Genomic DNA, 18,890 nt, shown 5'->3' on the forward strand with positions numbered 1-18,890 from the left:
TACAGTGATGTCCCATGTTGGCGAGTACTATTTCCAGAACATTACAGCCCCTAGTTCAAAAGCATGTGTGTCAACAAAGTCCAGGAACCTCAGGGTGAGCCTGTTTTTGCTCATGTATGTTCCCCCAGTCTAAGGAAGGATAGTTGACATCTCCCATGACTATGGTGTTGGGCTGTATGGTGAGAGATTCCAATAAATCAAGGTAGGTGGTGTGTTTATCCTGGTTCAGCTAGCAATTATGTGGTATGGTACTTTCCCAGTAGTTAATTGGACATGGAGTAGTTCAAGAGAGTCATGCTGTTTGATCAGTCACAAAGTGTATTTGGTTTTAATGAAGATGGATACACCTCCAACTTTGGTTGCTTCACACTCATTTTGAGGCCTGAATGTGTGAAATGCATTGTAGCCTTGCACAGCCGGGGTGCTCTCAGCAGCCTCGAACCATGTCTCGGTAACTGCCCAGATGTCAGCATCCTCCAAGGTGATGAGTCCTTTCAGGGAGTGCAGTTTAATGTTTAGACTCCTAGCATTAAGCATCACAACTGTGAGTTTGTCTCAATTAGATTTTGTTACATTTTTTTAACACCTTTATTGAATTATCATTTGTGACATAGGCACATGTACAGTAATCAAACTGAATTAACAAGTTAAAATTAAACATTATGTTTCACATGTATTGCTTTATATCATATAGCCTAAGCAACATTTGACATTGCGTAAAAAGGCACTATGGGGGAGGCAAAGGCCTTTGCCTGTATCCAAAAGCCTAGGGGGACAGGTGAAAACTGTCTCAAGCAAAGCAACAAAGTCCGTCTACCATATCCTCCCAGGCTAACCTGGACTGACACCAGAAGCTGAGCCAATTGTTGATGTTAAGATTTTTTGTGTATAATGTGGCTTCATCCTGGGTGAGGTTAGGACACTGCTTATGGTTAGGAACCTGTCTGTCTGGGACACACAATCAGAGACGTCCCTCATGTCTCTCTTCATATAGTGCAGAGCGGTATGTCTCAAGTCATTCACTCCAACATGGACTATGACAGAGTCATAACGATACTTGATGTAGAGTGACTTGAGTGCATGCTTGCTTTGTCAGATCCTGACACCTGATAGGCAGCTGACAGTTACCCTCTTGTCCAGTTTGGTGAGGGAGACATGTGTGTGTCTCACTATGGAGTCATTTGTGACTAAGACATTTGATGTGTTTTGCCTTACGGACTTATTTGTTGAGACACTAGTGTGTGTGTTTATATGTATAGTGGTTTCTTTTTGCTTAGTGGTGAGTGTGGGTGGTGTGCATTTGGGAGGTCTCTGTTCTTTTGGTAGGCTTTTAGTGAGTACCTCCGCATATGTGGGTTTGTGTGTCATGACTTTATTTTGTGTGACGTGCTGTTTGCATGAATGGTGAAGTGTGTGTGCTGACAACCTGTTTGATGTGTAGTTTGTTTTTACATCAGAGAATTGACACCAATTCCATGGTATATTTGCATCTCTCATATAGTGTGTTAGTTTGCTTAGGAGTAAATAGTTGTCAGCATACATGAAGCAATTGCTACATTGCCTTAAGATGCCCATATCAATCAAGCTGGCAGGAGAAATGATGGGAAAATAACCATCCATTGTGGCAGGAGTTTTCTGAATGTGGTATATGGGAAGGAAGTGGGCTAGCTAGACTTTGTTGCAAACCGCAAAAATGAAGCAGTAATTCAATTTATTTATTTAACATTTGTTTACTAGGAAAGTCCAACTTGGAATGAGACAATTTTCAATGGAGCCCCGGGGAGAAGCACTCCAGATGCATGTCTTTGTAATGTGGGAGGAAACCGGAGCACCCAGAGGGAGCCCACATGAATGCAGGGAGGACATGCAGACTCCGCACAGAAGCCACTCCAGACAAGAATTGAACTGTAGAACCTCTTGCTGTGAAGCAACAATGCAAACTGCTGCAACACTGCTCCATACAATATGGTTAACAAAGTGCAGTGTTGGTTTAAAATATACTCATTTTTCAGTTGTTTTCATTACAATATCAGGAATCCTTGGAAATAAGTTCACTAAGCCTGAGAAAAGTTCATAACACAGACAAACTATGGAAAACATGGAGATATTTTGGCAGACTCAGGAGAAGGTTGGCAAACTTAGAACAGCTTTTGCAGTAGCAGAGGAGGTTAGGAAATATCCAACTATTGTTAAAACAACCCCATGAACAGTAGACTAAAAAAAGGATTGTGTTTCTCTATCAAGAGCAGGCTGACAAACAGTGATAAATGTGGCACACAAATGTTAAATATCACTGAAACAGTTTGAGCAATTGCAAAAACAATATATCAACTTCTATAATGTTAAACCATCAGTGCAATCAATTAAAAACACAATAAGCTATTGGCCAGTCATTCTTACCTTGGATGGGTTGAATTTAGCTCTCTGCTCACACCAAAGTGGAAAATAACTATCCCAATGTAAAACAAACTGGCTTTGAGCTGAAGTGTGGCAACAAATGCTTTACAACAGCAGTAAGAATTCCTGCAATATCAGGAAACCTTAGAAATAAGTTTACTAACCCAGAGAAATGTTCAGAATCGACAAAAACTTTCTGAAATATTTTGGCAGACTCTGGAGAACTTTGGCAAACTTCGGACAGCTTTTGCAGAATCAGAGGTTAGGGAATATCAAACTACTGTTAACACAAGCTAAGAACAGTAGAGTAACAAACAGATTGTGTTTCTCTATCAATCAAGAGCAGACTGAAAACAGTGATAAATGTAGTACATAAATGTTAAATATCACTGAAACAGTTTGAGCAATTGCAAAAAAAATGCATATGGCTTTAGAAGCTTCCAAATGTTGCAATCACAAGCCACACAGAAAGAAGCTCTGAAAAAATGAGCAATACCACAAAATGTAGTTCTTTTCTACCATCATGATGAAAGACTTTTGTAATGTTAAACCCTTGGCTGAATCAGATAAAAAAATAATAAGCTGTTGACCAGTAGTTCCCATCTTAGATGCAATAAATTTAGCACTCTTCTTCCACAACAGTGAAAAAGAACCCTCTCTTAAAAAAAAAAAACTTGCTTTGAGATCAAGTGCAGTAACAAATGTTTTAAAACAGAAGTAAGAATTTCTTAAATATCCAAAATTCCAGGAAATAAGTTAACTAACCCTGAGAAATGTTCACAACACAAAAAATGATGGAAAACTTGGAAATACTTTGGCAAATGTAGAACAGCTTTTCCAGTATCAGAGGAAGTTAGGAAATACCAGAGTACTGTTCAAACAATCTAAGAACACTACAGTTACAAATAGATGGAGTTTCTTTAATAAGTACAGACTGAAAAACAGTGATAAATTAAACCAAATGAATAAATGCAGCACAGATGTGTTAAATATCACTGAAACACTTAGACCACGTGCAAGACATATACTTATGTCAGCTATTTAGGTTCAGATGGTTTTAGAACTCCAAGTCTTGCAGTCACAGCTGTTCAAGTCAGGCACACAGAAGCTATGTATAAATGAGCTCACTTGCACAAAAATGTATTTTTTATGCAAGCAGTATGAAAGTCTTTTCTAAAGTTAAACCCTCAAATTATTGTGTTTTTATCTGATTGGCCTATCAACCAATAATTCCCATCTTGGATGTGTTGAATTTAGCTCTCTGCTCCAATCAGAGTGCAAAAGAACCCTCACAATGTAAAACAATCACTCTTTGAGCTCAAGTGCAATAAGAAATGTGTTACAACAGAAGCAAGAGTTCCCGTAATATCAGGAATCCTTGGAAATCAGTTCACTTACCCTGAAAAATGCTCACAGCACACAAATACTTTACAAAACTTAGAAATCTTTTGTCAGATTCAGGAGAAACTTGACTGCCTTAGAACAGCTTTTGAAGTATCAGAGGAGGTTACAGAATATCAGAAAAAACAAGTTAGGAACAGTACAGTAACAAACAGATTTTAACAACTGCAGGACGAAAAATGGTGATAAATTCCACCAAATAAAAAAGCAGCACAGAAGTGTTAAATATAACTGACACAGAGCATGTACAAAAAATTACTTATATCAGCTTTGCTTTTATACCAGCTTGATGAAAGACTTCTATAACGTTAAGCCCTCAGGCCAATCAGATAAAACATGCTAAACTATCAACCATTAGTTCCTACAATGGATGGATTAAATTTAGTTCCTTGCTGCCAACAGCCCTTCCAATGTAAAACAAACTGGCTTTGACTTCAAGTGCAGTAACAATTGCTTTTCAACAAAAGAAAGAATACCTGTGATATCAGAATCCTTGGAAATTAGTTCACAAACCCTGAGAAATGTCCACAACACACAAAAACTTTGCAAAACTTAGAAATATTTTGGGAGACTCAGGAGAACTTTGGCAAATGTAGAACAGCTTTTGCATTATCAGAGGAGGTTAGGAAATATCACACTAATGTTAGAACAACCCAAGAACAGTACAGTAACAAACAGATGGTGATGGTATTTCTTGAACAACAGCAGGATGAAAAACAGTGATAAATGCAGCACAGAAATGTTAAACACCAATGAAACAGCTTGAGCAAGTGCAAAAAATATGCAGTCCATGTCTTTCAATCGCAGGTGTCTAAGCCATGCAGAAAGAACTTAGAATACATAAGCACAATTTCATAAAAATGTAATACTGTTATATGATCAGGATGAAAGACTTCTATAATGTTAAGCCCTCAGCTCAATCAAATAAAAACACAATAAGCTAATGACCAGTAGTTCTTACCTTGGATGGGTTGAATTTAGCTCTCTGCTTCCACCAGAGTTGAAAAGAACCCTCTTAATGTAAAGCAAACTGGCTTTGAGCTCAAGTCCATCAACAAATGCTTTATAACAGCAGTAAGAATTCCTGCATATCAGGAAACCTTGGAAATAAGCTCATAAACCCTGAGAAATGTTCAGAATCAACTAAAACTTTGCAAAACATAGAAGTATTTTGGCAGACTCAGGAGAACTTAACAAACTTAGAATAGCTTTTGCAGTATCAGAGGATGTTGGAGAATATCAGACTACTGTTAAAACAGTACAGTAACAAACAGAGTTGTACCAAGTGCAGGCTGAAAACAGTTATGAATTCAACCAAATAAAAATGCAGCACAGAAATGTTAAATATAACTGACACAGACCAAGTGCAAAAAAACTATACTATTATCAGTTTTGGAGGTCCAGATGATTTTATATTTAATCTGAGTCCTGTAGTCAGAGGTGTGCATGTCAGGCACAAGGAAGCACTGTATAAATGAGCATAATCCCACAAAAATGTAATTCATTTATAGGGGAAGGAAGAAAGACTTCTGTAAAGTTAAACCCTCAGGCCAATCTGATAAGAGCACAATTTATTTAGTTTATTTATTTTTTTATTTAACATTTGTAACCAGGAAAGTCTGACTTGTACAAAGCCAATTTTCAGCAGAGGCCTGGGGAGAAACGCTCCAGATGCATGTTGTTGTAACAAGACAATAAGCTATTGACTGGCAGTTCTCACTATGGATGGATTGAATTTAGCTCTCAGCTCCCACCAGATTTCAGAACAACCCCTCAATGTAAAACAAACTGGATTTGAGCTCATGTGCAGTAACCAATGCTTTACAGCAGAAGTAGAAATCCCTGCAATATCAAAAAACCTTGGAAATAAGTTCACAACCCCTGAGAAATGTTCAGAACAGCCAAAAACTTTGCAAAACATAGAAATATTTTGACAAATTCAGGAGAACTTTGTCAAAATTTGAACAGCTTTTGCAGTGTCAGGGGAGGTTAGGGAATACTACTGTTAAAACAAGCCAACAACGGTACAGTAATAAACAGAGTTTAACAAGTCCAAGCTGATAAAACGTGATAAATTCAACCAAATAAAAAATGCATAACAGAAGTGTTAAACATAATTGATACAATTAGAGCAATTGCAAAAAAAAGATGGTTTTATCAGCCATCCAAGTCTTGCAGTCATGTGTCCAAGCCAGGCACTAAGAAGCTCTGAATAAATGACCACAAATCTACAAAAGTGTAATTCTTTAATACCAGCTGGATGAAAGACTTCTATAAAGTTAAGCTTTCAGGCCAATCAGATGAAAACACAATAAGCTATCAACCAGTAGTTCCCTCCTTGGATGTGTTGAATTTAGTACTCCGCTCCCACCAAAGTGCAAAAGAACCCTCTCAATGCAAAACAAACTGGCTTTGAGTTCAAGTGTAGTAACAAATGCTTTACAACAGAAGTAAGAATTCCTGCAATGTCAGGAATCATTGGAAATAAGTTCACTAACCCTGAGAAATGTTCACAACATACACAAATTGCCAAACATAGAAATATTTTGACAGATTTGGGAGAACTTTGGCAAACTAAGAATATCTTTTGCAATATCAAAGGAGGTTTGGAAATATCAGACTGCCATTAAAGCAACCTAAGAACCATACATTTACAAGCAGATGGAGTTTGTTTAAAATGTTCTGGCTGAAAAAAATTATGATAAACTCAACCAACTAAATAAATGCAGCACAGAAACATTATATATATATATATCATTGAAAGAGATAGAGCAAGTGCAAGAATATACTTATATCAGCATTGTAGGTCCAGATGGTTTTATAAGCAACAGAATTCTTGTAATCACCGGTGTCCAAGCCAGGCAGAAGGAAGATCTGTATAAATGAGCACAAAACCAGCAGGATGAAAGACATCTATAAAGTTAAATCCTCAGGCCAGTCAGATAAAAACACAGCTATCAGCCAGTAGTTCCCATCTTCCATGGGTTGACTTTTCTTCTCCTCTTCCTACCAGAGTTCATTAACAACTCTCCCAGTGTAAAGCAAACTGGCTTTGAGCTCAAGTGCAGTTACAAATGCTTTGCAACAGACATAAAAATTCCTGCAATATCAGGAAACCTTGGAAATAAGTTCACTAACCCTGAGAAGTGTTCAGAGCAGACAAAAACTTTCCAAGACACAGAAATATTTTGGTAGACTCTGGAGAACTTTGGAACAGCTTTTGCAGTATCAGAGGAGGTTAGGAAATATCAAATTACTGTTAAAATGAGCTAAGAATGGTACAAGGGTTGAATTTAGCTCTCCGCTCCCACCGGAATGGAAAAGAACAATCCCAATGTAAAACAAACTGATTTTGAGCTCAAGTGCAGTAACAAACGGAAATAATTTGTTTAACAAGGGAGGGCTGAAAAACTGTGGTAAATTCAACCAAATAAAAATTGCATCATAGAAGTGTTAAATCCTGGAACTGCATGACATACCACAAAAAAAGTATTTATTATTTTTATTTTATTTTACATTTGTTGACCGGGAGAATCCGACTGGATACATGTCAATTTTCACTGGCGGCCCAGGGAGAAAAGCTCCACAGATTAAGAACAAACAACTATGAGATTTCTACATAGCAAGCAAGTATTCATAGGAACACACACGATTTAACAAGATTCCATAGTTTTAAAGTTACAAAGTACAATATTCATTGGTAGTCGCATGTTTTAACAAAATTCCATAGTTTAAATTAGAGTAAAGTACTACTTAGAATGTACTGGTTTCCAGTAATAACATTGATTGACACAAATGTTAAGTAAAAGGGGGTTGGGAGTGGATGTTAGGCTTAGTTTTGTGAGATGCGGTTGGGTTTAAAGTTGGAATGTGTATAATTGCTGACTGTTGGTGTGGGTGTTCATAGGTGAGGCACTATAAGGAGGAGTCATGTTTCTTATTGAAGGGATAGAAGTGAAAAGGAGCATGAGAGTGGGTCAGAGGGTGTGTATGATGTGGCTCAACCTGGTGGGTAGCAAGGGCATAGCCATGCAAATTTTAGGTGTTCTTTTAGTAGCTTTTTGAATGTAACCATTGAGTTGGCTGAGGTAATAGTTCCAAATGTTACCAATGTAGTTAGGGAAGAGGGAGTCACCTGCTGTGTTATTGCTTTTGGTCACTTTCATTAGTCATTTATCACTAGGGCAAAGTTGTGTGGTATTAGTTTGTAGTTTAAGTAGATTAGATAGTGCTGTGTTTTTTTCAGGAAGTAGGAGTTTCTGGGCGAAAGAAAGCTGATGGAATGAGAGGAGATTTGGGAATTCAAGCCAATTAAGTTGATTTAGTGAATGACAGTGGTGGGCATGGTAAGGGGGCACCAGTAGCAAATTTGGCAATTTGATTGTAGCAGATGTTAAGCGTGGCCATTTCAGTTTTGGGTAAGTTGGTGAAGATGGGAGTGGCATAGAGTAGTGTGGAGAGGAGGTAGGTTTGAGCTATGGTTATTCTAGCATGTTGAGTTAGAAATGGTTTGTTTTTATAAAGACTGCCCAGTATAGGATAGCCACTTCATTAATGAATACGTATAAGGAAGAAGCTGTTGTCACTGTTGGTCATCACAGAGGTGTACAATGTCACACTTGGTGATGCTGAGTCATCCATCTATGCCTTATACATCATACCCTCCACATCACAGAAGTGGACACTAGTGTGTGGATAGACACACCAAACTAGTTTAGATACATTACCCTCATATGCTGACCCATAGGATACATGTACTACCTATTCCTGTATATACCACTGTTTGTATGACTTTATGAATGTTAACTACATGACCTTTCAGACATCAGCTGGGGACAGAATAGACATATCCCAGGCAACTGGGTTTCACTCTGAAACCTGCAAAGTTAAGATAGATGAACTGTATGATAACATACTTGACTCTGAAAAATGCTTATGCTGCACTAAGATTAAGAAGTTACAGCAGGATTTGAATGATTTCAACAAGGAAAATGTGTTCTCTTGGCCACAAGAGGATGGGGAGATTAATATGAATACTCCCTGCCTGGAATTGACAGAGATGCTGTAATAAATTATGTGAATACACACAGTATGGTTGCTGCTATTGAAATTAATGGGAGAGACAAGGTAGTGGATATGAATAGAGGGTCTATATTAAATCAGCGAATGCTTAAAAAAGTGAATGCTGATTTATTGACCCCATATAAGAGAAAGCTTACAATCCCGAACACTCGGAACAGTGATTTTTTTCCCAGGGAAAAAAAATCATTGTTCAACAAAATAAAAAAATAATAAAATAAAAAAACTGCAAAACATTACATAAAGTGGTGGCTTCGCCCCCCACACCACCCTACTTAAATATACCAACTCCGAGATTGCACTACAGTGAGGAAAACGGCAAATTAGTGGAGGCGGCCAATTGATTTTTTTCCCAGGGAAAGAAATCACTTATATGCCATTTCGCTATTTTGCTGTTTCATGCTTTCAAGTTCAATCAAGGCGCATTCTAAGGATTGTGTCTTCAATTATATAATAGGAACCCGAATAGATTGGTTACTCATATTAAAGAACCGAGACAAGAACCAATGCCTTCTACATCTAATTTCATAAATTTAAAAATGGCTTCAACATAATTTACTTTGCCAGTCCCTTTACCTGTTGAGAATAGTCAGAGAAAAGGTCATGCACTGTGCAGAACGGTGAGGGAGTGTCTTCATCATCAGAATACAATGAACATGGTGCAGACAAGGAGCAGGAGATAGAAAGTTTAGCATTTAATATCTCTTCCTGCACTTTGTTGTGACTGCAGTTAGCTTTGTTGAACAAAGGTCTTTCTTTTATTCCTTCTCAATCCTCTAATTTGATGGGAGTACTTGTTGACCTTAGATTGTTTACATGGAACATTTTTTATCTCTTTTGTACTCTGAATGAACAGTTTCTAATAGTGTCTTTAGGAAACCAAACTCATTTGTTCCCACTGCCAATCCACATATTAAGACATTTGTGTCACTCTGATAAGGAAAATCATAAATCCTTTACTAGTGAACACAAATATACTTTTTGCAACACTACAGCTGATGAACTGTCTGCATTGAGAGATCTTAGAGAGGTCTCATACACTGAAATAAGACCTGCAGACAAAGGTGGAGGTGTGGTGATAATGGAGAGGTCCTTTTATCTTGAACAGATGCAACAGCTGTTGAGTGATAATATGACCTATGTCAATGTGATGAAATAAAAAATTAGAGTTCTTATTGATACAGATAATTTATTTTGGTGTGATCTGTTAATGACTAGTCTTATTGATTCTAGCTGACATGATTATCTTGTGGTTGAGCATCCAGTAGTTCCAGTTTTGTGTGGAGTTCCGAAGGTCCATAAAGATCAGAATCAATCACCTATGAGACCGATTTTGTCAAGAAAAGGGTGGGCAACTGAGCCCCTTTTGATTCATATTGAACATACTTTAAGACCTGTTTTGGACACTGTAGCTACTGTTTTGAAAGATACAAAAAGTTATGTAGAAGATTTGTATGAATGGACAGGGACAACTTGTTATAATAATGATTTTTTTATTTGTTACTTTAGACGTAGCATAGTTGTTTACTGCCATCCCAATGAGTTTGGTCTAGAAAGGATTTGGACTTTCTTGATGAAAACAGATTTTAGTGATAATAAAGGTGAGATGATTTGTATCCTCTTAGAGCCTGTATTAAGGAATAATCCTTTTATATTTCAGGAAAAATGCTATATTCAGAGAATGGGTGTAGCTATGGGCACTGCACGTGCCAATATGTATGCAGATTCAGTTTTGACACTATGGGAACATGAGAGAGTATTTACAGATCATCTTTTTAAGTCAATATATTTCTACAGGTGCTTTGTGGATGATATTTTTATCATCTGGGGTGACATGGAAGAGCGTCTTGTAGATTTTGTGGAGTTCTTACACAGTACCACTACATTCCTTAAATTCAGTTATCAGTCATCAGCTGAGTGTATTGATTTTCTGGACATTACAGTCAAGAGAAATTAATTGAAACAACTTAATGCTTGCTTATGTAGAAAAGATTGTAAAAAGGATACACGGTTACATAAGTCTAGCAAGCATCCAGGGCATATTACAAAGAATGTCTTCAAGGTTCTGTTTTTGAGGCTCATGAGGTTAAACAGTGTGGATACTGAGAGGAATCAAACCTTTTCTAATTTTAGGAAGGATTTCATTAAGAGGGGGTATAGAACGATTGATACAGATACCTGTATTAAAGAGGTTCTGATCTGTATGGATATGAAGGGGCAAGCCTTATTTTTCACATAGAAGCAATAATAGTCTTGCTGGAAGCAATGAAACCACTTCAATTAATACCAGGAATAGACTTTTTTACTTATTCTAATGATATCAACTTGGTTTGTGAAGTGATGAGAAAGTATTGGCCGATTCTGTTAGTGGACCCTTTGATTAGTAAGATAATTGATACTAACCCAAGATTTAGTTTTAGGAATAATCTGTCCCTCAAAAGGCAATTGTGCTACAAAAATGTGAATAGAGTTCATAGACAAGACTCTGAACTGAGTGGCATTTTTATTGCAGGACATGTACAGCATGTAATTTTATTTTTACATGCACATCTTTTTGTTATGGACCAACAAGTTTCAAGTTGGAGTTTGATTTTTTTTGCAAATTGTAGGAGTACAGATTTGATTTATATGGCATGCTGTGGTGAATGCAGTGCTTTTTACATTGGCATTACTAACTGCAGCCTGAGAGAGAGCATACTCGATCATATGAATGATCTTTGCAGGAGGAGGATACTAGTGCTTTTGCAAGGTATGTGAAAGAGAAGAGAGAGGAACATTGCTTTAGGCTTTTTGTTCTAGAATCAATAAGAAAAGAAATGGGGACTTAAGAAATAGAACAGAGTCTGAGAAGCAAAAGATTCTTTTACTTAAATTTTATATAGCATCTGGGCTTAATGAGAAACTAACATTGGAACCTTTTCTAAAGAGCCGCCCACTTAGACAGTAAGAGGGCGTTGCTTCTCTGGAGGTTTGGTTCTTTTAGAGTTGGTTGAAAGATTCTAGGTTTTATAAATGAAAAGTAGCAGTAAACAATGATTTTTTGAAATGATGTCATCCCTCCTTTTAGTGATTGGTGCTTCTTAGTATTTTAAACATATGTTTTTCATTCTGTTTTATGGTCTGAAGAAGGAAATTGTTTCTGAATGTGCTAACCTGTTTGTTACATTAATGATTTGCTACCTTCAAGCCATGGTAGTGTCTTATTTGTTTTACAGATGAACAGTTGGCCAGACACACAATACACTCCCCTCCCTCTTGCCCAGCCATTCAGTCCCATTTCTCTGCCCTGCTCTGATTCTTCTTGAATGCATTTTATTTAAAAAATATTAATGATTTATTCTTTTAAAGTGTAGCAAGGGTGGCACAGTGGCTCAGCAGATAGCATTGTTGCATCACAGTAAGAAGTTCCCCAGTTCAATTCTCAGCTGGAGTGCATTCTGTGTGTAGTGTGCATGTCCTCCCTGTGTTCACTTTGGTTTCTTCTGAGTGCTCTGGTTTCCTCCCACATTCTAAAGGCATGCAGTAGATGGATTGAACACATTAAATTAGCCATAGGTATGTGTGTGTGTGTGTGTGTGTGTGTGTGTGAGTGAGGTGTGCCCAACCCCATGTGGGAATATGAGAGCAGGGTTGAGAGCCGGGCTAGAAAGCTGACCCCATAAAAACTGTAACCGCTACACAAGTCATGAATACTGGATTGCACTCATTACACAATCTGTTGACTGGCACAAGAAAGGAGGAGAGAGAAAGTATAAACTGCTTCCTACAAATCTAGCAAGCAGTTATTATGGTTTATATCCTACCTGCATGCAGTGCTATAACACTCATGTTTTAGTTAAAAAATAAGTCATCTTACAAATTGTGCAACTGCTTGCAATGTAGCAAGCAGTTGCTACAGTTGGGGACCATGCACAGAGTTGGAGAACACTCAAGATTGAGCGCAAATACAATACCAATTTTTAAAAGTCGGTATTGTATTAGAGGTCAGGATTGGATGATCACGCCCCTCCCAACACTTGCACCTGGGGCAATTGCACCTCTCGCCTCAACTTGGCTACACTACTGATAGTTTGCAATGCACAGAGTATTATAATACAATTCTTTGGAAGATACACAAGATGAATAGTTTAGAAATTTTAAATAGGAATTACTGCTTTCAGTCTATGAAAATGCACATTGCAGATTGTTTACAACTATATGAGGTTATAGAATATAATATTTTAGTGATAAGATTAAGAATTTGTTTTTAAAAGTTTGATATTTTTTTAAGAAGATGAAGAATAAGAAAATTATTTGTTTATCCCACATTTTATTTTAAGAAAGAATGGAATATTTGTGATTATTTAGTTTATAACAGTTGAGTTCCCTGCAGTATCAAGTCAAATAATGATTAACAGGGTACTATCCCCTGTAATAGTTGCTGCATTTGTCAGTGTGTTATTTTCAAAATAGGGAATTTTTGAAGAAAAAAAATGTGATACTATTGGTTCTTTCACTTGTGACAGTAAATATTTTGCTTATGCTTTCAGATGCTCCCATGATCTGATTTATAAAGGAGAAACCAAGTGAAAACTTAAAGCCAGGTTACAGGAGCACGTTACAGATATTTATACAACCAGTATTAATAAACAACATTTTGTAATGCATTATAATAGTATGTCTGTTTGAAAGAATACTGCATTATAACTACTTAACATTAAAGGATGTAAAACTGTTGATGAGATAAATATACTTGAGAAGAAATAAGCTTTGTTAATTTTAAAATTTCAGACCTTAATACAGAATGGCCTGAATACATATCTTAATTTGAGGGTTTTAATATAATATCATTACTTTAATTATTCATCTTCTAAGATTTGTTAACTGCTGGGAAACCACAAAGGATGGAAGAAGACCACACAATGCATCAGTTTTAGCACTACTAAACTTTAATTAAATGCTTTAGTCTCAAAAGACTTCTTCAGACTACATTTTCACAAATCATACCATTCCCTTTTAAACAACCACAAACCAATAAAATTCTTAGAACAATATAATCTAATTACATTCAGTTGTCCCACCCCCATAAAATAGTAATACAATCAAATACAAATCATGCTAAAAGCCTAATAAAAAGCTTTTTACTCAATAAAAGTTAAATAATTACTATTAAATTTTTAGCCTTTGTTCTTTTAAAAAACATTTTATGTTAACATTCTCATTTAACCTTGGGAAGTTATCTGCGTTTAATTTAACTTGCCATTCAGTTCCAATAATTTCCAGCTTGTTTTACTAACATCCACCGCTCATAGCCATAGGTACCTGTACTAATACCGAAAACAGAATTCTTTTTATATTTCTCACAGTTTAAATTATGCTAAAATAAGGCATTATTAGAATCTCTTATTCTAATAGAATGAAGATGCACTTTAATTAATTTCTCTGAAGTTCTAGTGGTCATTCCTGTATAAAAAGCTGAACAACCTGAACATTTACCAACATAAACAACTCCTAACTTTTACAAGTAAAATGCCCTTCTAAATGAATAATATAATCAGTATGTTCAAAAGCTGTATAGGGACTGACATATATAAATCTACATACTTTGCACATGCCACAAGTAAACATTCCTTTAGGTTTACCAGTATTTGGCTTTTCTACACTTGTTTTATCTCTCTGTAAATAACGTTTTCGGCAATTTTTGTTTTATATGCAAAATTAGGTCTAGGTCCTATTATTTTAAACAAACCAGAATCTCCTTCCAGAGTACTTTTACTCTTACATCTCCACAAGGTAAACAGCGCCATAAAACTATATTGAAGGATTTGAATTTTGGCCATTATATAAACAAAGCACACTGGAAGGACACATTTATTACCCAACATTTACCCCAGCTTTGTAATTAACTGCCATTATGTATTAAACAGAGTGCAATCTTTGTATCCCTCAAGACCCATCTTGATAATTGAAGAGGGATCTGCAAATTCACAGCAGGCTTGACCTGCTTTGCCATCCTAGAAACACGAGGTACATTCACAGGGTGGGTACTGGTAAGGTACAAATGCCCTCATGACTTCCTAGTCCTGTAATTCTTATGACCCATTTATTTTATTATTGTTAATGGTTGCCTCTGTATACCTGAGCTTTGTATAGGTTACATTCTCTAGGTGGCTAGGTGCAGAAGCTGTAATTACAAAATTAATTATTTGTTAATAAGGTCAAAAACCTAATGTAAACAACTGACAAAAAGAGTGCATCCTTTGATTTCATCTGCCAAGATTGTACTTAAGCAATTATACTCTGAAGTTGTTGATTAATATGTGATAACTTTCTGCCCAAGATAAGTGTATTGAAGTGGAGAGATCTAGATAGGGCATTACATGTACTACACAGGCATTCAGCACAACAGTAGTAATAATAATCTACATTAAGCAAATACATAATCCAACAGCTGGTCAGGGTTGGAGGTTAAGATGCATCTTTGGAAATGAAAATGATTTTTATCAAATTCAGGTGGAGAACTGATTCTCAATTTGCGATATTGTAAAGATGGTGTTGCTTCAGTCTTGGTAACCTAAATTTTGCATCTTGATGAATATGTTTTATAAGTTGTTTCTTGACTAAAAGCCATCACAGATAATATTTTGCAACACGGTCTTTAATTATGATTTTGCAGGCCCAACTTCTATTTTTCTTTTCTTTTTTGTATAATGTAATTACCTGTACATATATAATTCTTTAAAAAGCTGTCCTCTTTACTTGATAAAAAGTGGGTTCATCCTGATTTAATGGCAATAATGAGATGAGTACCTAAATATACCGTTCAGTATTTTGAAATTTTGTTAAGAGTAACAAAATGTTTTTGCCCCGCTTAGAACATTATTTTTAATGGGCAGCAATCTGACCAGCTCTTGCTATAAATTTCACTATCACGTATATAATCCAATTAAATTATCTGAACTTAACATGAAATCAGTTCTAATAAAAGTTTTGGTTTCTAAAGTGAATATGCATAAATTTGGATTCATTTAGATTTCTCTCTCTTATCTCTCAAAAAGTCATTGGATCCCACAAAAGTTACTATGAGTAGTACATGCCTTTTTTGGTACTTGTCCAATTTATTACCAGTTAGTATGTTTGAACAGGCATCATTGATACTTAAGTGTCTTTCAAAAAAAATCTTTGTACAACACAAAAGAAACAGAGTATGTCAGTCAACATGAATCCAAATGACCTAGAAAGAAAAGACCTCTGATCTTCATGCTGCTAACAATTTAACTACATTTGTTTTGTCTGTAAAAAAAAATAAGAGAGTCAATGCTTTTGTCTTTCTTATTTGGTAGACTGACACAGCAAAATATAATTATTTTGTTAATCTTCTTAATCCATTTATCTAACTCCACATATTTTAGTCATCCTGTATTAGTTGAAGTTGCTAGAAGCAGCATATATCACCTTGTGGTTGTACGGCATGATATAAGATGTTTCCATATTTCAGTGAGTTATTGGTAGCATTTATGTTGAGTAAATTGCTTCAGAGTATCATATCCATCTATTACTTAATACAATCCTCCACAAAACTATGTTTTCTACATTCTCAATGTCTTCCTGTTGTAGGGTGTCTTTATCCTAATACCCTATACTCTCAATATGAGACAAGAAGACAATAAACAGCAACAATAAAAACACAATAGAATATTTTGTGTAACTTCTTGAGGCTAAGATCTGTGCTGATACTGACATATGTGAAACAAATGTAAGAAAAATTGCTTAACAAGCATGACCTAAACAAAAAGAGAAAATATAAACTTTAAAAATGAACAACATAGGGACTTTCCTCAGTCTAATATTTTTAGTGTCCTTCGTTCTACCCCAAGTTATCTTTTACTTTGTCCCCTAACTTAGCTTAAGCATGCTCCAGTAATTCCAGGCATTTTTTTTTTTAACGTGCAGCAGCTCTTGAATTGTTTCAGGATGCTGTGGTTGTTTATCTTGAACTCACTGGTATTGTTTAATACAATGTGGTTTATATTTGCTCAGTTATTGTATCTTAGGCTGCAATGTACAAACCCAAGGTTCATAGGTTCACAGGTATATACTAGGCTAACAGCTACCAGGGCCTTTATAAGCCTAGACAGTAGTTGAGTGGGATGACGGTGTGTCTCCATGAGTGCAGGCTTCAGAGTAAAGCCAGGAGGAACACTAGATGACAACAGAAGGAATTTTTATTGTATTATTTTGAATCAACTCATATGAAAAGTTAATAGAGCAATAGGTCTTACATCTGGGTGTGTTATCTGAAGAATAGGAAGAATAAAAATCTAATATCTGGCATTATTGACTGACTGACCGATCATCTGTGATGTAAGAAGGGCTGGGAAAAAATACATCATGAACATTCTGCCGACTCAGGGACAGGTAAGAAATGTGTGTGTGTGTGTGTGTGTGTGTGTGTGTGTGTGTGTGTGTGTGTGTGTGTGTGTGTGTGTGTGTGTGTGTGTGCGCACACATGCGTGCGTGCTTCTCTGTGTATTTGCTTGTATGCATGCGTGTGGGAGAATAAATGGGTGGTCTCTGTGTCAACAAGATGCATAAGTTGCCAGTGTTGACTACAGCAGGAAAGTGCCGATTTACACTTGCTTTACTTAAGGATGATTCAGAGCTATTCTCACTGGGACTAACTGAATTCCATATTGGAAATGGTCCTTTTTGACCTCAGCTGTACTGCCAATGGTGGGGTTCTTTCTGAATTCCAAGGGAAGGGGTTGCATTGCATACATGCCACAAATTAAATTTTTCTTAAAACCTTTGCAAGAATTAGCATACAATGATTTTTAAATATAGCATTTGCACCTTGTCTTTGTTCATATTAATGTAGCTGTACCATGAGATAACTCGAATATTATTTAAAGCTCAAACATAAAACATTCCTAGTGAAAGTGTTTAATGTGCATTTTAGCATTTGTTATAACATATAGAAATTCATTATACAGTTTCCCCATCCAACCTATTTATTGAAAGCATTCTCTGTTATATAAACAGTTTGCTGTATTCAGATGATCCATTCATGATTTCAATAAAATCATCTTTTGTACTGTTTTAAAATTGCTTATGTTAAAGTGTTCCTGTTAAGTCTGTTATCCAACAAGAATTGCATTTCTCTTTGTGCTTGCATTGCACAATAAAGAATATTTAAGTGTATCTACTGTATAAAATTGTGTTATGCTTCTGCCAAATTTTGGGACAGAATTGCACTGTATGTTGTTAATATGAATTGTTTCTATTTCTTTTTAAATTCTATAGTTGATGGACAAAGAGTGTTATAAGGATATTGAAAAGATCAAGACATTTGGCAGCACATATATGGCAGCAGTGGGTCTAGCTCCAGCTACTGGTACCAAGGTATAGCATGTTAGTGAAACTATGTACCCTTATCTATTTTTTCTCTGTTGCTTGTACATCATTTATGTGTGGTTCATGTTGTATTTTATATTAGTAAGCGTTAAATCAGGGAACTCATATCAACCATTTTTCTTGTATTCAGGTGTCATTTGTCTTTGATTCATTAATTTAGCACATGTTTATTTCATTTTATTTTCTATTTACTGCAGTGTGGTACCCAGATTTATTTTATTTTATTGTAGTCTCTGTTTTTCACTGTAACATTTATTTATGTTTATTCTGTATGCCAAACAGCTGTAGCAGGTAGGCAGTCTTATTAGAAGATGCAGATGAATTCCATAATCTTATAGGGTGATTTCACCGTCCCCAAGGGGGAGTGACAGACAACCCGGATAGGTTTGGCTAGTAGGAATGCCTTTCTGAATCAAAGTGATTAGTTGTTACTAGATTTATGTTCAAGTCACAGATGTTTGTCTGTACCAAGCAAATTATATGCACCAGGGTTAGACACAGCAGCAGAACACTTCAGGATGAAGATGAAGAATAAACTTGGTGATCATCACATCTGGCATGAAATAGTATATTTGGGACCCTGAAGGACAGATAGTGAAAAACAATTGGTTCAGTTTCAC

General features: G+C 36.1%; 1 protein-coding gene across 2 annotated transcripts in view; it reads left to right on the top strand.

The window, feature by feature from the left end:
• LOC122796441 (adenylate cyclase type 1-like) overlaps positions 1-18,890 on the top strand; it is a 1,016,273-nt gene that overhangs the window by 443,266 nt on the left and 554,117 nt on the right. For both annotated transcript variants that reach the window (XM_044064913.1, XM_044064914.1), the window contains one exon: positions 18,160-18,258. In XM_044064913.1, coding sequence (XP_043920848.1) covers positions 18,160-18,258 — 99 coding nt within the window. The remainder of the gene's footprint in view (positions 1-18,159; positions 18,259-18,890) is intronic.

Source organism: Protopterus annectens, chromosome 3.part0 (genome assembly GCF_019279795.1).
Source record: "Protopterus annectens isolate FY-2018-M chromosome 3.part0, PAN1.0, whole genome shotgun sequence".
NCBI classification, from domain to species: domain Eukaryota; kingdom Metazoa; phylum Chordata; order Ceratodontiformes; family Protopteridae; genus Protopterus; species Protopterus annectens.